This window comes from Cavia porcellus, unplaced genomic scaffold, assembly GCF_034190915.1.
Source record: "Cavia porcellus strain 051 isolate PalLab524CR breed Dunkin Hartley unplaced genomic scaffold, mCavPor4.1 scaffold_11, whole genome shotgun sequence".
NCBI lineage: Eukaryota > Metazoa > Chordata > Mammalia > Rodentia > Caviidae > Cavia > Cavia porcellus.
Window position 1 is genome coordinate 48,955,704 of NW_026947494.1, and position 27,632 is coordinate 48,983,335.

Here is a 27,632-nt window from a genome sequence, read left to right on the forward strand (position 1 = left end):
ACATGACCGGAAATTCGACAGGTGGGCGGGCTCGACGTCTAGTGGGACAGCTCTGCGGCGAGGAGAAATTGGCTGGCCGCAGTCTGCGCGGGGCGCTGCAGACTCGAGGTGGGTGCGATGGGCTGTGACTGGGCGACTCGGTCCTGTTCTCCTCGGAGCTGCCAGGCACACTTCTTTTCTCAGACTCCCCTACGGCCCACCCACCCGCGACACACGCTATCTCTGTTAGCTAATGAAAGTGTGTAACCCAGTGACCGTAGTTAAGTCTCTATGGGCCACGCCTTGCGCATGGGGAACCTGGAGGTGCTGCTAGGATTGGGAGAAGTAGGTGCTAAAATGAAGCGAGTTGATGCCGGTACAAGTGGAGGGCCATTAAAAAACTAGATAAATGGACAGGGCCACAAGGAGTGTAAAGAGCAATGAAGAGCTGGCAAAGAGCTCCCATTCTGCCTCTGTTTTGTTCTCCTGACAGAGCGTTGTAGTATTTTCCCTTGATTTTGAGTCCTCTGGTTTGCATCGAGCTGGAAATTTTGGGTCATTAGCTGTCTTTCTCTGATCAGAACTAACTTCCTATGCCCTGCCTCCGAGAATTACTGGTACAGATTGCAACTGTTCAAAGAGACAAATGAGGTTAGCACTGTAGATAAGATAGAGACAGAGATATCTGTGTCTAGAGTTCAGAGTTCAAATCTAGTCATCTAAGTGAGTACTCAAGACACCAAGAGAAAAAGCTGAGTCAAGAATCACACTCTTGTCTTATCACATCCTCCAGCACCACTCTGCCTAAATTGCTGCCTTACGTGTGTGTGTGTGTGTGTGTGTGTGTGTGTGTGTGTTTAGCCTCATTTAGAAAACCTACAAATTTACAGGAAGGATACCTATGTAATCAGAAAAGGCAATAAAGATAATTTGTTTTAACCTCAAACTGTATCAAAAAGATGTGCTTGTTCTTGGCAAAAACTACCAATGGATATTTATGTTCTTGGCTGAAGAGACAGAAGGAGAAAAGGAATTTTATAGCTTTGTCAATCTGGAACTTTGCATAACTGACCATAGTGGCCGAACTGGAATGCAAGACATATCCACCATGAAATTATGCAGCTTATATTTACATAAACATTGTGCTGAAGTGTGGTAGCTCTGGATTTCAGTAATTACAGTTCTGACCAGCTGAGTAACTCCCTGATATAATGGAAATGTTGACGATTATCTTGCAGAGTTTGTAGGAATTTGAGGTGATGTATTAAAGTGCTAAATATAGTGCCCTTTATATAGCAACAATAAAACAAAATTTTGTGAATAATCATCCTGGCTTCTTAAGCATTTTCCCAGGAGTCCACTGTGAGCCATAGCTAATTCCCGCTCTTTCTGGGAAAGCATTATCTCCTCAAGATCTACATATCTCAGACCCAGGAAACAGTCTTTGTGAGTGTGTGTTGCTGATTACCTAACAAGACTTTCAGCATCACATAAAAACAGTTTAGAAACTCTCACCCTCTGCATGTCCCCCAAAAGTCAGTGCTTTCTTACCATTCTCACTATGCTTCAGAATAGGTGGCCTTCTTTCTGCTCCTAAGTTTGCTATTGGTTCCTCCCTTGCAGCCTGTGCACTGATTGACTGCCAGGAAGGCAGATTCTTGCCCCCAGTAATTTGTACAGCCTTTTCTATATCACAAGTCCTTTTCAACTCTAACCTAAAGCTTACTTGTAAATCTGAGTTCTAACCTACAGTCCTGGGCAGGGGGCATAACTCGGTGTTAGAGTATTAACTCTGCACACCTAAAACCTTGGTTTTCATCCCCAGAACCACACACACACACACACACACACACCTACAAACTGCCCAGCAAAGAAACCTCATATGGTGAAACACATCTGTACTAATTTATTATTTTCATAGCACTTACCTCTACTTAGCATTATTTACTTTTTATCTTCTACAACTACAATAGTGGTTATCCAATAAAAGAATAATAATGCTTCTTGAGAATTTTGGTCTTTGTAGGAATGTTTTCTGGCTTTCAAAAATATTGAAGGGCCTCTGCTGGTATTTTGTGGACAGAGGCCAAAGAAACTAATGCCCTTCAAATTTTAATTCAGACCATCCAACCAACAATCACTCCTGTTTAGTGACTCCTAAATGTGCAGGTAAGTGAAAGCTACATTTATAATTAGTTGGGCCTAGAACCTAAATGCATTTTGCATACAAATTTTAAACATTATGGACAGTTTTATTTCATATTAAAGTATCCACAAATATTATCCTCTGTTTTATTTAGGACTATACCAAAAGTTACCATGTCAGAAAGCATGGTAGCAATGGCAGCTTCTCTCTGTGGTGTTTGAGTATAGCTGTTGAATTCATGGAAATTGTACATATGGGTACTATATACCTATCTAGCTCGTACTTCAAAACATCAAGGAAAGAGAAATGACAATAATCAGGTTCTTTTATAGATAGATAAAAGTACTTGCCTATTTTATATCTTCCTGGCATAATCATGCTTAGATACATATGTCTATTTTTAAGTGAATATCACTTTATTATAAATTATTTTTTATTTCTCCCTATATTAAAGAACATTATGTTCTTTTAATTATGTGTAGGTTGGTTATCTGCAGATTTCATTTTAACTGTAGTTCAATTAACAACCATTGCTCTGTCCTACAATATAAACTCTATGAAAATCAACACCTTTGGTTCCCTACTGCACCTCACTAGAGTATCTAATACATAGAAGATACTCAACAAATGATGTATATTTGTTTCAATATTAAAATATTTTAAATTGCCTTTGAGTAAAACTTAAGTGCAAGGGAGAGTGTACAGTTTGCTCTGTCTTTCTATAATAGCACATACCTGTGGCTTTCTCCATAGGACCCCAGATGAATAAGCACAAAAAGAACCTGGTTGATTTGTTTTTGTCTAATAGGTTCACATATTAAACTGATTATCTATGTCTGTGATATATCTAGTGAGAATTTAGAATTGACCAAATTTGTGGCCAATCTCTAACAAGAATTTAAAAATGCAATGGTAAGTTATATTGTTTCTCCACTTTTATTTTCTATTTTGCTGTATGGTATTATATAAATGTTTCATAATTTACATCAAATTCTCTTTTAGAAAGAGACACATTTATTATAAGAAAGTATTACGCTCCACATTTTTCAAGCAGCTTTCAAATTTTTTCAAGTTATAGCATGTTGTTCATAATTGGATATGTAGATATGAGTGACTCTCGTACTGAGGAAGATAAGCTTCAGAGATGTCAAGCACCTTATTTAGGGTTCCACAGCTAATAATTACTAAAAGTTGGATCTGAACCTCTACTTTTTGCTATGAAATTCTGTGTACAGTGTTTGGTTTCATTTGATTGCTTGCTTTGATTAATTTTAGTAATACTTTAAAGTATAAAAATAGGTAATTTTCAAATATAAAACTGAATTTCACATATATTTATACAAAGACATTTCAGAACAGGGTAAAAGAGTAGATAGAAACATGTCTTAAATCTATGGATAACCCTAACCAGAAATGCAATTTACTAAAACTTCACAAAGTTGAGCTCTTTTTCAACTCCTTGGTTATACTTTGGCTTGATCTCATTATTATTTTTATATTAATTGGGATGGATTTTATATTAATTATTTAATCAGATTATTGTCCCCCCAGAAAGTTTAATTCCCAGCTATGCCTCAATGAGATTATTAAATTCATCTCCAGACTCTGAATATAGCAACTTTAATAAATTGCTGGGTCCATTTTTTCTGGCATATTTAAAAATGTGAGGCCGTCAGGATGCTACAGAAACTTTGACTCACTCTCCAAATATTATCATAGCATGAGTATTAGTACATTTAGAACTGGCTGTTTCATCATCGTGGCCTAATTGTCAATGACATTAAGAAATTGCATGCTGTGGATCAGAAAGCAGTTGGCCTAAAGTACACTGTTGAGTTAGGTGTTGTGTTGCCCAATTACACTGAGCAGGGAGTGTCTGAGAACTGCCTTCACTCCCAGAGTGTTACTGTCACACACTTCCCTGCTGCTATCTCAGGTCTGCCAGCTGGTCAGATGGGTTATTTTGAAAGAACAACTCAGTTGAAACCCAAGTCACACACTGTTTACATTAGGTTTGAGCTCTACAAACTGCACTGTAATGTCATTCCATCCTGATTTTGGTATGTAAACTATCAAGAAAGACCCATCTGCTGAGGTTCTTAAAAGTTTGTAAAACTGAGTTGTCTTCTGCTACCATTGATCTGCATTTGCTATCACCCCATTTGGAAATGTTCCCCTAAAATTTGGGTTACCTTATTCAATAGAAGAAAGGATAAAGATGTATGGAATAAAACTGTACTGTTTCATTACTGTAACTACTAAATATTATTTTTACTTCAGCATTTAAAAAACTAAATGCCAGCCGGGCGTGGTAGCTCACGCCTGTAATCCCAGCTCTCAGAAGGCTAAGGCAGGAGGATCATTGCAAATTCAAGACTAGCCTGGGCTACAAAGTGAGTTCAAGGCCAGCCTGAACTGCATAGAGACCCTGTTTCAAAAAGACAAAAGATTAAAAAATAAATGCCATGAAGCAATAGAGGATCTAGTCACTGATTCAGCAGGTATGCTGTGAGCACTTCTTTGTGCCAGGCACTGTTCTAACTTAGTGTGGTAATAATGCAATAGATAACACAAAGCCTCTCTTTCCAGGGGCTGACATCCTAAGTGTAAGAGATGATAAGCCAATTATAATACATAAAAATGTATGTAACACATCAGTGCTGAAAAGAATAGTAGAAGACTGAAGGGAGAGGCTGAGAAGAGAAATGCTGATAGGATGATGATGATGATGATGATGATGATGATGATGATAGAGATTACTAGGAACTGGCTCCTATAAATATGGAGGTTAAAATTCCCATCCATGTTCTATATGTGAAAAACTGAAAACCCAGAGAAATTCATGATGTAGTTGTAATCACAGTCCAAAGACCTGAGAACTACAGCTGATGATATTGGTCCAATGTGAAAGGCAACAAGTTCAAGACCAGAAAGAGCCTGTGTGTCAATTTAAATCCAAAGGCAAGGAAAAAAAAACAGTGTCCCAGTTTAAAGGCAGCCAGGCAGGAATCATTCCCAATTATCCAGGGAGGGTCAGCCTTCTCTTTCATTCAGGCCTTGAATGAGGCCTGTTATGGTTTGTGTCTAAATGTTCCCTCAAAGCCTTATGCATTTTCAGGTGGGGCTTCTTTGGAGGCAGCTGAATCTAGAGTTTGTGATTGATTCATGGTACAATGCTGGGATTAAGGCCGATGGGACTAAAGGTAGGTGATTGCTAAATCAGTCCAGTAATTGGATTGGTGCCACCCTAATCCCAGAAGTCTGGATAAGATAAATGGGCAGAAGAGGCTTGCTTCTCACCTTCCCTTGCTTGTTTTTGCTGTCTTCTGCTGCCTTGAACTGTTTCTCCTCTGTGGTGCCCCTCTGCCATGCCAAACTACCTTTTAGCCAACTGACTATGAACTGTAACCTCTATAAACTATAAGCTACAACAAACCTTTTCCCATTAGCTTTGGGAGCCAGATATTTTATCTCAGCAAGAGAAAAGTAACTAAGACGAGGCTCATCTATGTTGAGGAGAATAATCTCCTTTACCCAGTATATCAGTTTAAATACTAAACTCATCAAAAATACCCTTGTAGATAAAGATAATCAACAGTTAAGAGGTAATCTGTAGAAAAGGAGAAAATATTTGTAAACTGTCCATCTGACAAGGAATTAATATACAGAATACATGAGGACTTAACAATAAAACAACAACAAAACAAAATTAAAGACAAATAATCCACTTGAAAACCTAACCAATGATCTACATAGACATTTCTTAAAAGAAAATATACAAGTAGCCAACAAATACAATGAAAAAACGTTCACTATGACTAATAGAAAAATACAAGTGAAAAGCACTATGAGATATCACTTCACTGCAGTTAGAATGGCTATCATCAAAAAGATAAGAAATAATACTGGCAACTACAGAAAAAGGGGAACTCTCACATGCTGTTGATGGGAATAGAAATTAGTACAACCATTATGGAAAGAAGTATAGGAGTTCCTCAAAACAACTAGAAACAGGACAGACACAACAATGCACACCTGCAGTCCCAGCTACTTGGGAGACAGAGACAGAAGGATCACTTGAACACACAAGTTCAAGACCAGCCCTGGGAAACATAGAAAGACTATGTTTTAAGAAGTATGAGGAGATGAGGAGGAGGGAAAGAGGAGAGGAGAAGAAGTAAGAGGAGAAAGGAGAAAACAGAAGGAAAAGAAGAGAAAATTAGAAATAGCTGCATAATATAGCAATCTCACAACGAGATACATATCCAAAGGAATTGAAATCAAGATAATGGAAACCAAATAATTTGTTCTGAGACCCAAAAATTACACTTATGAGTTCATTTTTCTGCAACTTTAATGAAATTCCCAATACTTTCTATCTTCTACTTTATTGTGGTTCTCATAGTTTTCCTCCTTGCTTTGCTGCTGGGTATCACTAACTTTCTTTGGAGCTGTAGTCACAATATTTTATGCAAATAAAGAGGAAGAAAAAGCTCAGTGATGCATGTTGTGATGCATTCACAGGCACTAGATGCCGTCTGCATAAGAGCATCGCTTAGACTGATGTTCACACCTTTGTGTCTGCAGCAGCAGGCCACGTGTGACTGACTACTCAGCCTGGAGTTTTTTCAAGTTAAATTTTCTACTCAACTATTGAGCAAACTTATGGACATCACACAGATATTTTTCAAAGTTTGCTGTACAAGTAGTATAAAGTTCAAGCTTTGAAGTATTTGGGAACTATAATTAGACTTCATGAAAATTCTACAACTAAAATCATAACTAATGAGAAAAGATTGAGTGCTTTCTAAAGTCACCATGAAAGCGAACACATCTGTTCTCATGATTCTTTTTCTTTTCATTTTTTACAATGTGATTGCACCTAGCACCTTTTGCATGCTAAGCACATGCTCTACCACAGAGCTATGCCTCAACTATTTGTATTCAACATTGTGACAAACGTTACAGCCAGAGCAGGAACACAAAAATTTGTTTCCAGATTAGAAATAATGCCATTTTTATTTGTAGACAACACAATTGCCTATGTAAAAATCCTATGATGTCCATAAAATAACTACAAGAACTAGTAAAGTTTTACAAGGCTGCAGGATATAAGATCAAAAAGTATAAATCAACTCTACTTCCTAAAACTATCAATAAACAATCAGAAACTGAATTTTTAAAATGTCATTTTCAATAGTTTAAAAACTAACAATATCTATTGATAAAAATTCATGAAAATGTCTAAATGTACACTAAAATTATAAAACAATGCTGAGAAAATTTTAAGACAAAAATAAATAAATAAGAAATGTCCATATATTAGAAGATTCATGTAAAAAACATGTCATTTCTCAAAAATTGACTTATTGATTCTATGTAATCTCAGTCAAAATCTAATCAGGCTTTTTTAGAAAATGATAAACTAACACTAGAACTTACAAGGAAATGCAAAAGACCTAGAATAACCAAAACAACTTTGAAAAGGATAAAATTGGAGAATTATCAGATTTCAAGGTTTATTATAAAATCAGGGAGTCAGGAGAATGTGATATTGATGTAAAGATAGACAAATAAGATACTGGAAGAGAAACTGTCCAAATACCAAAGTATTATATTCCCAACATTCATTTGTCAGTAATTTTTTGAATTTAGAACACATGCTTTCTATAAAATCTGAAAATATCAGCCATTACTGAAAGATTATTAATACCCCCAACAAAAAGTCTGTTGAGTTGCTGATATTATGATTGACTATCATTACCACAATGAACTGTTTTGTAGTCTCCTTTGGCCACAGCTAGTCATAGAGCTCTGTATCTTCTTCCCCAGCACCACCTACTAGGAAATGAGAGGAGAGATTCTCCCCACTGTGTACAACTGTAGGTCATCTCTGTGGCCAAGAACAGGGACTGCACAAATGGAGGGCTGAGGGCTATCTCAAGAACCTTAAACTACATTTTTCTTTCTGAATGTGAAGACTCCAAGAATGTTACTTTTCTTATTCACCCTATCTCTGTTACTCATATCTTCACGAGGAGAAACTTCTGAGCCGTGGTTCTCAAATTTGCACATTGGAATCATTAGAGGAGTTTCAGACCTACTCGTGCCTGCCTTCCACCTCCACAGATCGTGATCTAATTATTTTGGAGCATGAGTTCATTATTCTGGGGTGCATCAGATCCCCAAGCAATTGCGATATACTATCAAGACCTACTGTTCTAAGGGGATATTTCTGGACCTGCAACTTTTCTAACTAGGGAGTTTCAGAAGTAAAAGTAGGAAGCCATGGCTCAGAGCCTTCTGGGTTCTCTGTGAGATCTTCCTGCCAGCAGAGTCTACCAGTTTTTCTTCCAAGATTCTGAGCCATAGATTTTATATGCATAGGATTGTGCAAAAGCAGAAGAAGCAGGAAGTGGGGGAAGTCTTTGTTGTCCAGGCATGACTATGACAAAGTCAATTTGCTTAACTTAGGTAAGAGGAAGTGTCGGGAGAAGGATGTAATCATTAAACTAAAGCCATCTTGTCCTAACGCTTACTTGCTCAACTTTTTAATTTGGAAAATCTCAAACCTACAAAGAGTTCAAAGAATAATCCAATGAGACATTATTTTTTCCCTCCTCTCCTTCACATGCACATACTACTCCCTCTGTTTTTGCTTTGGTTTTTGGTTTGGCTGAAACCCTGTCTCAACAGATATCTCCGAAGAACAAGGGCACTTTTCTACTTAACCACAACACCATTCTTACATTTACAGTTTAACATCCATACAGTAATTGTTACTTAAGGCTAAAGGTGTAGCTCAGTAGTAGAGCACTTGCCTAACATGCTCCAGGCATTGGATTTAACCCCCAGTACTGCACACCAACAAAATAAATCAATAATAATACCTAACATATTGTCTATATTTAAATTTTTCCAATTTACCTTGGAAGTTTACCTTATAGTTATTGCAAGGATTACACCCTGCATTTTTTTATCTGGTTTCCTTATTCCCCATAATCTTGACCCTCCTTTTCACTAGATGTAGTTAGGGTTCTCTAGAGGAAGGGAATCCATAGAAAAAAATATGTGTACTTGTGCAAATGAATTTATTAGGTAGCTTGCAGAACAAGAGGTGTGAGAATGCACGGTTACCGTCTACATTCTGAAGAGCTGGAGGGTCTGATAGTTGTTCTGTCCAAGAAGCCAAAAGCTACAGAACAAGAGGGATCAAGGATGCAGCTCCAGTGGAGACGGGGGGCCTGGCATCTCACTGAAGAGTTGTTGATCCAAGCCTCTGCTGAAGGCTGGAGAAATTGAAGACCTGGAGACCGGTGTCCAAATTGACAGCAGCAGAGGCCACACTGCCTCAGGAAAATGAAAATGCTGCAAACCAGGCACACTTCTTCTTTCTTCTTTCCCTTTTTATTCCATCTAGGCTACAGCCTCTATGTTGGTGCCAGCCACAACTGGGGTGAATCATCCTCTCTCAGTTTGCTGACATACATGTCAGTCAGCCACAGAAACACCCACAAGTGTGCTTTGCTAATCTGCTAGATATTTCTTAATCCATTCAAATTAACATATCAAAATTAATACTCAAACTAGACTTCAACAAATTGAGAAATTCAGCCTGTCTGTACATAAAACACCTCATAATTATGTTTCCTTATGGGTAGATTCATGTTAAACATTCAGCAAGAGTACTACGCTAGTGTCAGTTTAGTCACTATCTCTGATGTTAAATTTAATCCCTTGGTTAGAGTGGTGCCCCTCAGGTCTCTCCATTGTGAAGACACCTCTTTCTATACAGAACTGAGTGACAGAGTGATACTGTGAGTGCATATAAGTATCTTGTTCCTCAGTGAATTCTCATCCAATGATTTTTGATAACCCTCATATGAATTAATTAGTTCATCGGTGGTTGTAAATACTGATTTTCTGATTACTGCTTCTATGTTTTTAGACAGGCATTCTCTGTTATGCAGAGGTTTCTTTCCCTGGCCTCCAATGCATGTTTTCTGAATATCATTATCACTCCTGGATTACTTGTGTATTTAATGAATTATGATCCATTGCTATCATTTTTCTTTCTGAAACTAGTTCTTGTAGCTTTTTGCTATATCCCCATTGGTCTTTGAGTAGTCCTCATTTTGGCAATAACAATTTTGAAGCTCAAAACCTGGAATCAAAGATGTATCTCTAAGATGCCCCAACTATTTAATAGCAAATAGTAGTTACTTCTTCTTTCATTTCTCTTTAGTAATGATAGTAATCACTGTCTTCCTGGCTCCAGTATTGGATTAGAAGTTATGAACTTCACCAGGGAAAAATAAAGTGTGTTATGATCCTCCTCAATGCTGAATCCAGTGTGATATTTAAAAACAAAAAAAAAGATATCTTCCTTTTGCTTTTCTATGCTGATTCAGAAACACATTTTGAATCTTTGTGGAAGAGTGTGCTGAGCACAGGGCATAGAACTTTAAGTAAAATATTCACACATTCTTGGCTTTTATAATGTTGACATTCTCCTTTTTACACTCAGATTTGGATCTTTTCACTAAGCTGTATCCACAGCCCTTTTCCTTATTTGTTTGTTTTCATTTTGTGAGAGTCTCTCTAAATCACTGTGTTGCCCAAGCCAGTTTAGAACTCTTGTCTCCAGCTCTCAGAATGTTGGGATTACAGGTTTGCACCACCATACCCAGCTGCTTACTGTTTTTACCACAGAAGACAAATGTAAATCTGATGATTGTACAATTAACTAAAAATAGTGTCAAGTGCTCTAAAACTAGGTGCACTAAATTCTAGGTGTCTAACTGGGAATCTCTCTGGGTTGTTAGAAGGAAGCATTTCTGAACAAAGAACTAATATTTAGTACTGAAAAGTGAATAAGAGATCCTCAAGCCATGGGAAGAATTTAAGCATGTGTAGGGTTGGGGGACGCTGAGAGATTGATTGATGTAGAGGTGGCTAGTCTGTTGAGCAGGTTCCATACACAGGCACAAGAGAAATGTGAAATATTGAGAAACCAAAAGCCAAAAGAACAGCAACGCTGGCTGGTAGGCTGGACATGTGACTCCACAGGGCCCTGAGCTCAAGGTAATGGCTTTTGTCTTCTGTTTCTTAATATAAGGACAAGTCATCAAATGGCATAAAGAGGAGAGGCATAATTAGATCTGTATTTTAAAATGAATATTGGATAATAGAGAAAAGACTGGCTGGGTCAAGATTCTTGCTTGCATTCCAACCGAAAGGCTCTTTGCAGCAGAGCGGAGAGCTGGCAAGTAGCATGTTTTAGGGTGGTGACTGCAAAATGTCACTGTCACTTCCTGTCACTGATAAAACACACACCCATTTTATGGTTGCCGAAAGGGTTCTGCAGACAATGGGACACAGAATTAAGAAACTGTTTCCTAAACTCTACATTCCAACCCCCTCCCTAGTAGAGAAATACAGTGGTGAGATGGGAGTCAATAGTCAGAGTAGGAGCAGGTGGAAAACAAGGCTTAAGCAAATAGACTTCAAAAGCCATGACAAGTAAGTTGGAGATTTCTGGGGAAACTGAAGAGCTAGAAACTTACTTGGATCTTTGGAGGCAGGAAGAGAGGATGAGGAGAGAGAGGTGTCTGGGAATGTTTACTGTCACTCTCTCCTTTCCCAGAAAAACTACTCCTTTGCCACCATAAGATGTCACTTTGCTAATAAGTCACTCTGTCTTGGCACTGGAAAGGGTTTGAAGTGGGGAGCAGTGGTGATGGTAAGAGCCCAGGAAAGACTGCAGGCTGTAGCAAGATGGGGCAGGTAACATATAAGGCATGGGGACATTTAGCAATGCAAGCTAGGAATCCAGAGAGTGATCTGAATGTTTCTTTAAAAGTATACACAAATCCAGTCATGGTGCACTTGTAGTCCCAATTTTTCAGGGAACTGAGACAGGCTTATTTCAGCACACCGATTTAAGACCTCCCTGGGAAATACAACGAGATCCTATCTCAAGGAAAAAAAAAAAAGGAACATGAAATGACTAAACTATGTGAAAGTGTACCAACAGATTTTTAAAAATTCACATGCTTTCCAGCTCCCTTACAGTGCATAAAGTTCAGAACTAGAGATACAGTTCAGTGACACAACAGTTGCCTAATATGTGTGAGATTTTAGTTCCCATTCCTGGAAAGGAAAGCAAAGGAAAGGAAAGGAGAGGAGAGGAGAGGAGAGGAGAGGAGAGGAGAGGGGAGGGGAGGGGAGGGGAGAAGAGGGGAAGCATCAGACTATGTGAAGCACATTCACACTGTTGTGCAATCAATCCCTAGAACTTGTCTCTCCAGACTCTCCATTCTTTTTTTCATCTCAGCTCGTTTCATCTTGTTACTCATTGTCAAATGACAAAACTACCATTTAGTTTAAGGGATTCTGGGGGGAGGGGTTTGAGACATGACTTTTAAACCCCAAACTAAGGCCCCAGACATCGTGAAGTAGAGGAATCGTTGGTGCTGGAAATTGAAACCAGGCTGCATGCTACTGTTTAAGCATTTTAACTGTTTTTTCCCCCCTAATCTAGAATGAGGCACACCTCATTCCATAGAAAAGTAAATGTTACAATGAGCCAAACAGAAGAGGTCAGTTTGAGAGTCAGAAAATGTATGAAGAAAGTAGAAATAAAACAGAAAGCAAACTGATCATTTCAAAGTCACTTTCTTCATACTGTGGGTACAAGGAGACAGAAGAATAGAAAAATAATTGATTAACACCAGTTTACCTCAAGTTACCTTTTTAATGTAAGGAACTGGGCAGAGGGAACTTCATTTACGGTATCAGTTGAAATGCACTTTATTGGAAATTTGACCACTTTATTGGGAAGTTAGTTTTAGCTTACTGAGGTAGGAGGCTAGTACAAGTGCCTCCATTTGACTGTTAGCCTGGTCTGTTGGTGCCTGTCATAGAAATTCAGTCCAAAACCATGACCAGGGTGGAGTCCAGACCTCACAACCCTACCCAGAACTTGTCTTAAAAAGCAAGTTTTCTGATGTTCTGTAGTGCCAGCACTCTTGGAGACTGAGGCAGGAGAATCACAAATTCGAACCTAGACCAGGAAATTTAGTGACTTAGGGAGACTCCGTTACAAAATTTAAAAAGCATAAAGGCTTGGGAATGTAGCTCCGTGGGAAGGTCACAGTTTCAATTCACGGTACCAAAATTAAGGATTCGTGAGAGGCGATCTCTACCTTTTTGTGACTCAGGAAGGCTTAAGATTCATTCACTAGAATATAGCAGAAGTGAAGCCATGTGATTCCCAGAGTTAGGCTTTACAAGGCTATGCAGATTCCTCCCTGGGAGCTCAGCCACTAGGCCAAGCCAACTGTCAGTGCTCTGTTAACAGTCCCTTCTGAGCCAGTCTTCAAGATGTTTCATCCCAGGTGCCAGGCATGAAAATAAAAAGCCTCCAGATGACTATAGCCCTTAGCCTTTTGAGACATGACTTTTAAACCCCAAACTAAGGCCCCAGACATCGTGAAGTAGAGATGCATGTGCTGTATCCTGACTAAATTCCTGATCTTCAGAACCTAAGAACTTTAGCAAGCTTTTTGTTTGTTTCAAACAGAATCTTCCTATATTGCCTCAAACTTCTAGGCTCAAGGGATCCTTCGGACTCAGCCTCCAGAATAGCTGGCACTATAGGCATGTGCCACTTCACCTAGCAAAAGTTATTTTAATGCTACTAAGTTAGGGTCATTTGTTTCACAAATAGATAATGCATAACTGGAAAAAATGGTCACATTTCTAGTATCATAAACTGGCTTTAACTACTAGTCAAAAATATCAATTCATAGGTTGGGGATATAGTTCAGAGGCATAAGTGCCTGCCTGACAAGTATAAGGTCCTGAGTTCAATTCCTGGTCACACACACACATAGAATATTGATTCATTTGTGTCTTGTAAAACTAATGGAGTCTTAAGTTCTTAAAAATCAAAAAACTGAGCAGGCATGGCGGTGCACATCTATAAACAGAGTACTTGGGAGACTGAAGCATGAGGATTGTCACGTGTTCAAGGCCAGCCTGAGCCACACAGTGAGTTCCTGAGTTATACAGTGAGATTCTGCCTTAAAAAAAAAAAAAAAAAAAAAAAATAAGGAAAGTATCAAGGAACTTAGAATACTCAACTGGTAGTCAAACTTTCTAATATTGTTCTTATTCCATTGAAAAGACTTATGATCATGGATTAAAATCCTGGTAAGTCTGTAGAAATAGGTCATTCTGATCATAGGTCTAGTTTTTCCATCAGTTGAAATGTCATAAGTCATGGGGTTTATATGAATGTTTGATTTTCACAGAAAGTGATGTAGCAGTCCCCACATGGGAAAGAGATTTGGTCCTAGTGGCTGTGAACTCTTTAGAGCTCACTCTAGAATAGAATGTGACATTCTATTTTCTAAATGTAAACCTGTTAGGTGGGTAGTCTAGGGCAAGGTTCAAGATTGAGAGCCATTTCTCCATTGGGGGCCCTCAAAAGGAGCAGTCCTCAAGAGATTTAACAGAAAAATGGAGTGTCTATTTATAGCACTGATGAGTGCAGGAGTAATTTTGTAGAGTGGTAGATAGTCTGAGAAAAATCAACCATAGAATTCTTTGAATAGTCATGATATTTTCTGAATAATAATAATGATATATGCAGATATTAAATGATTAGTATTAAAGAATTTTTAACATTAAAGGTAATATACTGGATAAAAATTGCAAAATTCTACATCAATAAAAGGGTTGCTGTTATAACAAAATATCATATACTGGGTAATTTCTAAAGAACATAAATTTATTGCTTACGGTTTAGGAGGTCAGGAAGTCCCAAATCAAAGTGCTGGGAGCTAGCACTTTCACTGTCTAGTGAGGGGTTCTCTCTGCTTCCAATATGGTACCTTATTTCTGGGGAAGGGGGCTTTACACTATGACATTGGCCATTAAGTGTCAATACCTAAATTTTGAAAGGGTCATACCAAATCATAGGTGGTATGTAAGGAAGAGCATAATAAACCCACAGTTTCAGTAATTATTAGCCTAAAACTGTTATTTCAATCCCAGGCACATCCAGCTATCTGATCTTTCATAAAGGGGCTAAAATGTACACTGGAGGAAAGATAGCCTCTTTAATAAATGGTGGTGAGAAAATTGGCTATCCACATATAGAATATTGAATCTAGACCCATATGTCTTACCATATTCTTCTAAATTAAAATCAAAATGAATTGAAGAACTGATCTTAAAACAGAAACCCTTAATCAGCAGAAAGATAAAGAAAAACTTTTGAAGACAGAGGTATAGGTAAGGACTTTCTGAACGGCATAAGAGTAATAGCAAAAGAAATAACATGAAGAGTCAACAAATGAGATCATATCAAATTAAAAAGCTTCTATTCAGCAAAGGAAACAACTAACAGGGTAAAGAAATAACCTACAGAATAGGAAAAACATTTTGCCAGCTACTTCCTGAAGAGAGGACTAATATCTAGGCTATATAAAGAATTAAAACAATTAGAGTCCCCCAAATGAAAGTCCCAATCAAAAAATGAGCAACTGAAATAAATACACTTCACAGATGTAGTATAAATGGCCAATAAGTATGTGAAAAAATGTTTAATGTCTCTGGCCATGTGGCTTAAATCTAGATGTTCCCCCAAAGCCTCATGCACTCATAGCTGGGACTTATGGAAGTGAGTGGACAATGAATATGTGTCTTGGTTACTTTTCTCTCATTGTTGAGACAAAATACCTGATGCCCAAAGTGAAGCAAGGAGAAGTTTATTTAGCTTATAATTTTTTGGAGGTTTAAGCCCATACTCCGCTGGCTCCAAGACAGGGCGGTGTGGCCAAAAGGCAGCTGTTCAGGGAGGCCACAATAGACAAAAGTGAAAAGGGCAAAAAAAGGGGAAAAGCATCCCTCCTTCCCTCCCCTATACTGTATGCCAGTTACCCACCCTGGGAAGGTGCAGCACTCACACCACCTGTCCCAGTGCTAGACAATGAACCAATCATAATGCTAGATTCAGCCACCTCCCTTATTGCATGAAGCTTGGGGAGCCACCCAGGCACAAACCATAACAATTTGTGACACTGAATCACAGGTGTGTGATACTGGATTAGTCTGCTGGTTGGTTTGCCTTAGTTCTAGATGTGACATAATGCATTTATTGAAGATAGAAGACCTATAGAGGATGTGAGTGGCACCAATCAATAGACTTGTATTCTGGTTGAAATAAAAAGAGAAAACGGATTGAAGACTTCTTTCTGCTGCCTGCCATTCGGTGGACTGTCTTTTCTGCCGTGCCCCTCTGCCGTGGTGCCCTGCCTTTAACCCAGCTGACTGTGTGCTGTAACCTCTACAAATTGTGAGCTAAAATAAGCCTTTCCTCCTTTAACTTGTGGATGTTTGATATTTTGTCCTATCAATGAGAAAGTAACTACCACAAGTCATTAGAGAAATGCAAATTAAAACTTTGGGATTGTATTTTACTCCGGACAAAATCGCTATCATCAAGAGATCAAACAATAATAAATGCTAGTGAGGCTGTGGGGGGAAAAAACACTTATTTGTTCTTGGTAGAAAGGAAAATTAGTTCAACCAATATGGAAGTTAGTATGGAGATTCTTAAGTGAACTAAAACTAGAAATTTCACTTGACCTATTATTCTCCTTCTAGGTATCACCCATATTATAGTGATACATAAACACCCATGTTTATAGCAGTACAATTCATAGTAGCTAATTGTGGAAGCAAACTATATGTCTTTCAACAGATGAATGGATAAAAACAATGTGGCATGTACATAAAGAAGAATAAACAAGCCATTTGTAAGAAAATGTACACACCTTGATATCATAATGTTAAGTGAAATGACCCCTCCCAAGGTACCTTAGGCTGATTAAATTCTCCTTAACACTACTTTCTGTGGGCATCAAATTTTCACTCCTAACATGCTCTATATCTTGGTTCCCCTCAGTATAAGGCCACACAGATGACTGTCAAACAACTGACTTGATTAACACCTTGGAGAAGAGGTAAAGCTGCCTGGAAGTATCAGCTCCACTAGCAAAAAACAACAGATGAGCTAACAGTGCTAGCCTCAAGAAAAACCCTGCTATAAACTAAAAGCAGAAACAGTGTGGGGCTTTACACTGAGAATGACTTCTTCATGTTGGGATATAATTAGAGAAAAAATCTAGTATATCGCCTGTCATATTGAGAGAGAGAGATTAAACTGAAGCCATTTTTGGCAAGTGGAATTGAGCCATAAAGACCTTAAAGAGTTACCCTACCAAAATGATGGTGAGAGCCAGCTACAGGAGACAGATTGGGAGAGGACGAGGGATAGACATGCATCCCTTCCCCACAGATCCGCTAAAAAGTTAAAGCTGTGGTCAGGAAGGACATGGAAACTGAATTCTGGGATTGGAGACTAGATTCAGTAGGTCTGGATTCAGAGGTGGCCAGATCTATAGGTGATGGCATCGAGGCCATCACCAATGCCACTGCCTACATCCAGAGGAGACCAGGGAATTTATTGCTTCCCATGTATCGTGAGTGGCAATGAGTTCCTGCTTGGACAGTGACCATAGACTGAGGTTTATAGACAAGGGAACCTGGTGAGATGAAAGAGTCACCTCACAAAATCACAGGCTATAACATGGAGGTGCAAATGACTGACTCGATGGATTCCTGGAAGTAAATCATTCATCTGAAAATACATAGGAATTTTTCTTTCTTTTGATCCAATTTTTTTCAGTAATGAGTTTTATCTCCTATTTTCTTTTTCCTGTTTAAAAATTAATGGTCCTCTTTTTTCTCTTTTCTCCTTTAATTTGATCTCTTACTGTTTTTTCCTCTTTTACTGTCCATTTTTTTAAATTATCATTTTCCTTGTGGTTTTTTATTTTTATCTGACACTACTAATTTATTTACTCCCTAATTCAGGCTCCAATTCCCCAACACCTCTATACTTACAAATAAACTATTATATTTTATGAATCTATAAATAAATATTTCATCTTATGGTTCAATACTGTCATACCATTAATGTAGTAAAGTTGTTATAGAGTAGATATTTACTATAGATCATTATCTGGTTGGTCTTAATGTTTATTTTATAGCTATAGATCTCTTTCCTACATTTGAGGGTAGCATATTATTGGGTCTTAGTGTTTATCAATGTCTAGCTTATATCTGACACTACTGTAGTTGTTGATTTTAATGTTTTGGTCGAGGTGACATAGTTTTTCTCCATTGGCCATTTGCTTTGCTTAGGGATCATAAAAAATACTGTATGCCATACTCAAAGAAATGGTTACTGGGCCAAACAAACTGCAATCTCCCCTCCCAAAGAAACAGAGGTAGGTTGGATCCTGACACAGAGGTAAAGGCCTGTAGTTAGCAACAGCCAGAGGCTATGTCTGAAAAGTGGACATTATCCGAAGTATACATTAACCATACTAGTAACAAAGTTACCCATATAATTTTCTTACAAGCCTCAGCACAAAAACAAACAAAACTTCCAGGAAGAAGACGGCGTTGTGAGCACCAGTGAATCAACCTCTCTAAAACTTGGACTCCAGATACTGGAATACAACAATGTTGGAAACATAAGAAGTGGGTCCCCAGGACCCAGCAAGATCTGAAGTGAGGACCAGAGCCCTTAGGGAGAGCAAAGATAGGGACCTCAATTTAGAAGGTAATAGCAAACAGTGCCTTCTTCCCGAATGCTAGCTCCCAGCTGGAGAGCAGTTCGAAGTTACAGAGGCTCACTGTGTACAAAGGACTCCAGAAGCCTACACAGAGAAACACACCAGTGGAGCAGAACATTACACACTTGTGGGGTGCAGTGGGGTGCACTGTGGGGTGCAGTTCAGATATCCCCAGGAGAGACCAATAGGTTGGTCATCATTTTGGGAAGGGGCCAGCTGAACACGGTACTCAGTGCAGCCATGGGTTGGTGCCATACAGCATCAGTGTAAGGTGCAGCCATGAAAGACAACCAGGTTTGGAGAGCTGAGCTCTCAAGAGGCCCATGGAGCATTGTGGGCTGAACAACTTGGGCCCCAGACTCACAGCTAGAAACCAGAAACAACCTAAACTTCTGGGGAGTTGAAAGCACAGGATTGCTGGGATCATCCACTGCAATATCATAATTCTACTGCAGGCTTGCTAGAATCACCCAACATGGATCTGGGCTCTGTCTAACCCACTCAACCACAGTAGCAGCAGAAATACACCCTGAAGTGGACTTTTTTTCCCCCTTTTTTGTTCTGGTTTTTGTAAATGTGTGAATAATGTTTCTAAGAGTTTTTTTCCTTTTGCTCTGTTCCTGTTTCTTTCCCTTCTATTTTTTTTTACTAGTTTCACAAAGCTTCTAGATGATACAAAGGATAAGATTCATCAGAATCAAGGAAAAAATGGAGTTAGCACAAATATATATATACTGTTCATAGAAGTAATGGTAGAAAACTTCCCAAGCATAGAAAAAGAATTTGACATACAGATCGGTGAGGCATACTGAAGCTACATATTGTATAATTTCATTTATATAAAATTCTGGAAAAGGTAAAGCTAGAGAGAATAGATCAGTGGATGCCAGGTGTTCAGGGTGCAGATGGGTGGAAGCAGTAAAGTATGGGTGTTCTTTAGATCAGTGAAACTACTCAGTAAGATACTTTAAAGAGAGATATAGTACATTATGCTTTTATCAAAACTCAAAGATATACAAAGCACAGAGTCAATACTAATGTATAAACTGTTTTAATGGTGTAGGTCAGTGGTGGTAAACCTATGCACATATGCCACAGTGGGGTATTTGTATCATTGAAAGCTCTAAAATGTTTGCCATCACTGATCTAGTAGGTGAGATTCCCTGGATAAAATGCAGAGTGTGACCAAATAATTGAATTATATCACAAATTTGTGAAATAACATCATTAAGGACATGAGAAGGTACCAACCTAAAAACCTTTGGCAAGCGTTGCTCTCCAAGATGATTGACAAAATGAACTCTTGTTGATACAATGAGATATAGAATAATTAAAAAACCACTATACAACATTCATTATTAGAGACAAATAATTACATGGCAGGTGTTGGGAACCATGTTTTACGCTGTTGGAGTCACAGAGAAACCAGGGGTAAAGGCTAGGGAGAGATCTTGTGGCAGTGTAGTAGTGTTGGAGATATCAGTATGAACTTGTGTTTATATTAAAACAGGTACAGACACTTACAAGGTATATTTCTAGAGGTGTTTATACACACTGATCAGTACATACACATCTCTTTCTTTGCTGTTTCTCCTAAACTTTTTGCAGTTTCTCCTAAACTTTTATATTGGCATTTTTCTAAAAATCCTGTACTTAAGGACTACAACAAGAACATGTTAAAGCTTCTCATAACACTTAAGAGTCTAGTCACTAGTAAATAATTACATCAATTCTATTAGATTTCTTGGAGGGGGAGGGGCAAAGTAATACATTCTTATTTCTTCACATTTAAATACAAGCAACTACCTTGACACTTCAGAACATTCTAAGGACAGCAAAACTTTTTGATCCCAGTTTCCACTCACTATCATTGTACCATAATCATGTTAGTTTGATTACTACTTGGAATGAAAAATAATATTGTTAGGCATAGTGGTACACACCTTTAATTTCAGCATTTGGGAGGCTGAGGGGAGGAGAATTTTGAGTTCAAGACCAACCTGGGCTACAAATTTAAAAATAACATCTTTATAGAATTTTATAATACATACAAGGCTTTTCAAAAGCTAGAAAATTTCAAATATATACAAGGTCGAGTGAAGCATATAGTAAAATAACATACATTCATTGCACAAACTTTTTTTTTTGGTGATGCTGCGAATCAAATCCAAGACTTTACACACATGAATCAGGTGCTCTGCTACCTGATTCTACCACCTGATTACACCATGTGTGTAAAGTACAAACGCAGGACCTTTCTTTTCTTTTTCCAGTGCCAAGTATTGAGTCCAGAGCCTTATGCATGGCAGGAAAGTGTTCTATCACTTAGAACATGTTACGCCCCCATCCTTTTTAAAATACTGGTTTTTGTTGATGAAGTTGTCCTACAGACTGCTATATCCTGGGTTTGGCTGATAGTATTCCCTTGAGGTCTTTTAACATCTTCCTCTACCCGATGAAGTTTTTCTAGCTGGTAGTTTAAATATAGATGATTGATTAGATTCAAATTTTAAAAGATGCTTTTTAAGAATATATGAGTTGTGATCAAACTATATGGTAAGGGCTTAAATTTTAAAAATTATTATTAGTAGCCATGGCTGGTTGTTGTTTGCCTGTAATCTCTGTACTCAGGAGGCCGAGTCAGGATGATTACCATGATTTAGGCCAGGCTGGGCTTCACAGTGAGTTCAGGCCAGCCTGAACTACATAGCAAGACATGTCTAAAAACAGTACCACTAAAAACAAAATAACCCCCCCCCAAATCCACAAAAGTTTATTACAGTAAAAGACATTGTCATTAACCCTCTTCAAACTACTTTCCCTCATTTCAAACATACCTATCCCATCATCGTTGTAACTTTCTAAAGCAGTTCTAGAAGTCCTCTTTCACGAGGTATGATAAAAAAAAAAAAAAATAATAACATGGTGACTACAAGTGCTGACAACAGAGGGCAGGCTTGTAAAAACAGTGTAAGTCCTCATCTGCCTTATCTGGTATCAGGCAAGTTCTAGTTCTTCCTCAAAGGCAAAATGACCATGGAAGGTCAATATTTTGAACTGATTCAGGACACTGAGGGTGCTATGATGGTGCATCTAAAGACTCTCACAAAAGACGACTTCCAGACCTGCTTCAGAAAGTGGAAAGAACAATGGGAGAAGTGTTTCTGAACAGGGGGCATTATTTTGAGGGGGAGAAATGGTAATGTACCTTTTACTATAAGAAATTTTTTAAAACTCTAAACATTCACTGTTTTAGCATACCTTGTATTAAGATATATATCTGACTGTGCCACTTTTAATGATATTGAGATTGATAAGTGGATTTAGATTTTGTCAGTGTAAGTCATCCATTATGGTATTATTCCTTACCAACTTTTCATCTCATTATCTTAGCAAACACATATGGGCATTACCTAGCATGATTATTTCAGTTAGGGATAAAAAAATTCTCTTTATTTTGTCATTTATTTTTATTTAAGACCTAATAGTCCAGTCCACTGCTTGCTTTGAAATTCTGTACCTTTTAAGGATACAAATCCAATTCAAGTTCTTTTATAGAGTCTTCCCTAGTTGTTAAATGGCAGGACTTGACTCATTAGGTACCCATCACATACTACTCTATAGCATAATTTAATCTGCCAGCCTGTAAGCTCCAAGGGGTCCTAACTATGCCCTTGGCATCTTTGTGTCACTCAAATGTCCAGCACAGTGGTCTGAGCATAGTAAATATACAAGACATGTGTAAAATTCTTTAGTTAGGTGCATATTCAGATGCAAAACTCCCTACTCATGTAAACATATGTGACAATATTCTAAAATGAAACACATGCACATGCAAACACTTATGTGACACCACAGATTTATTATAATAGATAACAAACCCAAACTTTGACAATCTCCATAGAATTTCCAGTTTTTAAAATACCAACTGAAATAAGGTGTAATTGAGGGAATATCATCTCAAAATTTTATAATTATGAAACAATATATCATACTCAGGAATTCTACTTAAAGAATTAGGACTATAAAATGACAGCCTCTGTTAGATATTTAAAAATTTATTTGGCATTTATTTACAAGATAGACATAGGTCCTCAAGAATTCGTAAAGCTTTATATAACAAATTAGATTTCATAGCTTGGCTTTTTGTTAAGAAAGCAAACTCGAAGTCATTAAGTCCAGAAAAGTGGGATGGAATACCCAGAGAAATGCTACGTGACCACCCAAACCCTTTGATACCACCCACACAAATTCTGTATCTAGTGACATTCATTTTGATCTACTGATGTTTACATGGACAGCGCCTCTGTCACTTGTGATTTACTTTCATGTGAATTCGCCACCTCTCCACTTTTATTCATAGAACTGAGAATGTGGTTTCATCATGTGCTGTTAGTTCACAGCAAGTCAAACCTCCCCCTCCCTCTGTAGCCTCGCTGCCTCCTCCCTTCCTCCCTCCTTTCTTTGAAGGGCTGGGAATCGAACACAGGACCTCACTCATAATAGGCAAGTATTCTGCCACAGAGCTATCAGTGGTTTGAGTCAGAAAGAAATAAACACTCCCGTTTTATCTCTTCCTTTTGTTTCCATTTGGTCTTCTTCTTACTTAGGTCTTTAGACACTGCCCATGTGTATAATAGCACCTACCGTACCTAATTTTAGCACAGGCTGGGCATGAGGCGCTAAAACAGGAAAACACTAAAGAAACCCTGAGAACTTCACAATGAAATAAATAAAGCAGTTGTGTCTTTTAATTGTTCTCCTGTTCTTTATTTTGTAAAAATAGAAAATTCCTCCATGTATTAACCCTTGTGTTTTCATGTAATGTAAGCAATAAAATCACTAAAGTTCACTTACTGGCCTTATAAACCTGGTAAGTGTGAAGACATAAGGCTATGTTATATAAAAATGGGGTAGGAGAAAGACACAGAACCAGCGACTATAAAATTAGTGAAAAACACAGGCTTTGTTGTACAACTAGTATCACTGTGTGTTACACAATAACCTGAGCCGTAAGTACCAGTTGTTTAAAACCTTCACATATAAGCCCTTCAAAATTGAGTATAAACATAACAGGAGAAAAGTCAAGAGCCACAAATTTCCAAATGTTGCTTTTTTTTTTTTTTTTTTTTTGATACCAGGGATCGAACTCATGACCTTGCACTTGCCGGGTAGGCGCTTATGCCACTGAGCTAAATCCCCAGCCCATGCTCTTTCTAGGACAAAACTGTACTGATCAGTAGTTTTGGCTGTCCAATAAGAAAACATAAGAACAAATAAATATGGAAAGTAGCAACTTTAGAGGAAAAATAAAAACCTATGCCTATTGAATTTCAGCCATTCATTACATGGTTTATACATCTGGAAAAAGAAATCCAGACCAATTCACAATTCTGTAAAATACTTTCTTGTGCAATGTATTTGTAATACTAGAGATATATTATACTATAATGTAGTTTGTCAGTTTCTCAAAGTAGAGAAGCCCTTACTTAAAAATCAAATATTCCCCTAGATACTCTCTATGCTACCACCTGCCTCTGCTGAGTGATAAACTACTCAAATCCTGTCTAGAAACTGTAATATTTGGCCTAAAATTATTTGTGATTTAAATGTACCTATGGTATGCTAGTCATGTAACTATTTAAGTGTGTAACCAACATATATTTAAATGAGATAACCCTCTAAACTATCAGAAAGTGACATAATCAGGCTTTTTCCACTACACAATATTTGTTTCATTGATACATTCACTTCTTTCCAGAGATATAAAACATTAAATGTAAAACTGTAACAGCCCATCGAAAGAAATCATCTTGTTTCCAACATATGTTAACTTCACCTTAATGTCAAGTATATCAGTGTAGTCAGAGAGAGCATTGCTACCTTAAAACAGTTTGGACAACAAAGGGGTTGTGAGAAAGTCTTATCAGCAAAACTTATGGCAGCTATTCAAAAGATCCATTAAAATTTATTGTTAGTGATTTTAAATCACAACTTATCAAAAATTCATTTACTGCTTGCCCATGTTAGCTCTTTAGAATGGGAACTGAACTCCAGAGTAAATGCAACATCTTCTGAGTGCAGCTGACAAGTGAGAGTCAAAAGCCTGCAGGTGGAGGCCTATAACCCTGCAGAAGGAATCTACTATACTCGCTGGAACTCTGTCCATGATCAAAATATCTAATATTTTTCATCTCTACTGGACATTTTTGAAGAGTACTATGCAACTTCATATCCTCCCTTCACTGTAACAAAAAGTATTAAATAAAAACCTTTTCATTAGGTTTGAAAGCAGCTGAGAAAAATTCTAGCTGCTCTAGGCTTTAATCAGAAGACTTGTCTGGGAGTGTTGCACTCTATTTAATATCAGAAACCCCAATAACTTACCATAAAAATACAAGCTCTTGATTTTGAAAAAATATACAAAATGCATTGCATAGGTAAATATTTCTTGATTGTCAAGGAAGACAAGGTATCAGTCTCAATCACAGGTTCATGTTATATTTTAGTATTACTTGTTTTTATAGTTTTCACTTCTTATAGTTTTTGGTGGCCTCTGTCCCTTGGTGTAAGCACAGTACCAAAAATGAAGAAAAAGGAGCAGAAAAATGCACCCATATGACATAATAATGTACATAAAGATTGGATACTGGTATTTGCAATCCTCCATGAGAAAGATGTGGCCCATGTGGATGGTGACAATAACAAACTGGACCTAAAAAAATGAAAGAGTGAAAACAATATTTAGATATGAAGAGTTTCCATTATTCATTGATGTATTCATTCATTCTTTTTTGCAGTGCTAAGAGTCAAACCTGGGGCCTTGTGCATGCTAGTCAAGTGTTCTGCATCAAGCTACATTCCTTGCTCTGACAGCTTAACAATTCCTGGCCTACTTACGTTTACATACCCCTCACCTGTATCCAGGGGGTACAGGGAAGTTCACTTTGAATTAGCCTCTTAGGAATGAAAACAGATGATACACTGTCAAAACCCCAGACAGGAGTTTGAAACCTGTATTTAGTTCTGCCAAAATAGAGGGCTCCAGGGGGTCTTATTTAAGTGGTCTTACAGCACACAACCACATTACCACTCAGAGAATCACAGGGAGATTGCCTTTGGAAGTATCTGACTTGGGTCCCTAGCTTTGATGAAATATATGCAGTACTACTACCTGGACCCCAAGTTCACTGGATGGTTTAGATTTCAAGTATTTTGCCCTGCTGTTAGAATAAATATTTCAATTTTTGGAAAAGAAAAACATTTGAATTAGAGCCTTTATTATTTCATAGGAGTCAAAGAATCTCTGGTTCTTCAGATCTGCTTCATGCCCTCCATCATCATAGATAAAAACAGTCAAAGGTTCCAAGTGAGGAGAAGAGAAACCAGGGTTGGGGTTGTGGCTCAGTGGCAGAGTTCTTGCCTTGCATGCACAAGGCCTTGGGATCAATCCCCAGCACCAACAAAAACAAAACAAAACAAAACACCAGTAAGGAGTGAGGCTTTATGGGGGAAGGATGCTGTGGAGCAAACCAAGACCTTGTGTATGCTAGGCGAGCATTCAACCACTGAGCCCCAATCCCAGCTCATCTTCGTCTTATCTTACTGAATCTGATCATGGTCCTCCTGCACAGTAACTGCAGTTATTCCTTTAATTTTAGAGAAAAAGAGATAGAACCTTAGAAAGGGTAATCAAGGTGCTCGATATCTTATATATGTGTGTGCAACTGTTGCTGACTTATTCAGAATAATAACAATATCTTTTTCTACATAAGAATTTTTTATATTTTGTTAAAACTTTTCACAATACTTGGAATGTTAAGTAGAACAAAAGACTAATAAAAAATTGTGTGTGCAGTGTAAATCAAATCACCTAAAGGTTATATGCACAGAGACATCAGCAAGAAGAGCTAACAGAACAAGATAAACCATTTCAGCATTATGACCCCCAAATAATGGATCCATCTCTCCCTGTCTCTGCAGTATTAAGGACTGAACCCAGCGCTTTACACCTTCTACAAACTAGGCAAGCACACCATGACTTAGCTACATTCCTGCTCCTTGTCTTTATTCTCTTTCTTTTTGTCTAATTAGGTTTTCTAATTTATTTGCAATGGGCAAAGATATATTTTTAAATATTCTCAATCTTTCAATATTTTAAAAGAAAATAGAAATGAATAATTATTATGACCTTACAGTATTTCAAAGTATGAGTTAAAATAATTTATTTTGCCATTTCCTTACAGTTAGTTGTTTAGATTGTTGCCAATTTCAGACATTAAATAACTGCAAGGTCAATACTCTGATTTTGATTTGGGATCTTTATAGACTGAAACATCCGTCTGGGAAAGCACCTTATATGAATGTGACACATTTAAATCATTTAACAACTTATAGGATTTTTAATAAATGTTAATCCTCAACAGGTTATCTATATCTAAATTCATATTATTCTCCTTGGCATCATCAGCAAAATGTGAACCCAGTTTTTTATGGACTGCAAATCTGGAAACATGAGGGTGAAAGAATTCTTTTTTTACTTATTAGAAGAAAGATAAATTTTTCAAGGTAATTTAGAAGTAAAATATGGAAATTCTAACTTCTTTTTGTCTTTCTTTTAGCTAGTGCTGGGCATCAAAAGGAAGGATCGTGCCTGTAAGACAAGCACTCTACCACAAAGCTACATCCCTAGCCCAGAATTTCTAACTTCTAATTTCATATTATATCTGTTGATCATCACAGTTTTGAGATTATTTTCATTACATACATGATAATTTATGAGTAAAACATGT

At 37.7% G+C, this 27,632-nt stretch overlaps 1 protein-coding gene and 1 long non-coding RNA gene across 6 annotated transcripts in view; one reads left to right on the forward strand and one right to left on the reverse strand.

The window, feature by feature from the left end:
• The first annotated feature begins 27 nt into the window (after window positions 1-27).
• On the forward strand, window positions 28-27,604 carry LOC134478101 (uncharacterized). The gene is made up of 3 exons (XR_010050494.1): window positions 28-108; window positions 5,244-5,328; window positions 27,462-27,604. It is a non-coding gene; the product is annotated as an uncharacterized LOC134478101 (long non-coding RNA).
• The window catches only part of Elovl7 (ELOVL fatty acid elongase 7), a 59,512-nt gene continuing 54,562 nt past the window's right edge, over window positions 22,683-27,632 (reverse strand). For all 5 annotated transcript variants that reach the window (XM_063258209.1, XM_063258207.1, XM_063258205.1 and 2 more), the window contains one exon: window positions 22,683-25,555. In XM_063258209.1, the coding sequence (XP_063114279.1) occupies window positions 25,352-25,555 (204 nt within the window). In that variant the 3' untranslated portion in view covers window positions 22,683-25,351. The remainder of the gene's footprint in view (window positions 25,556-27,632) is intronic.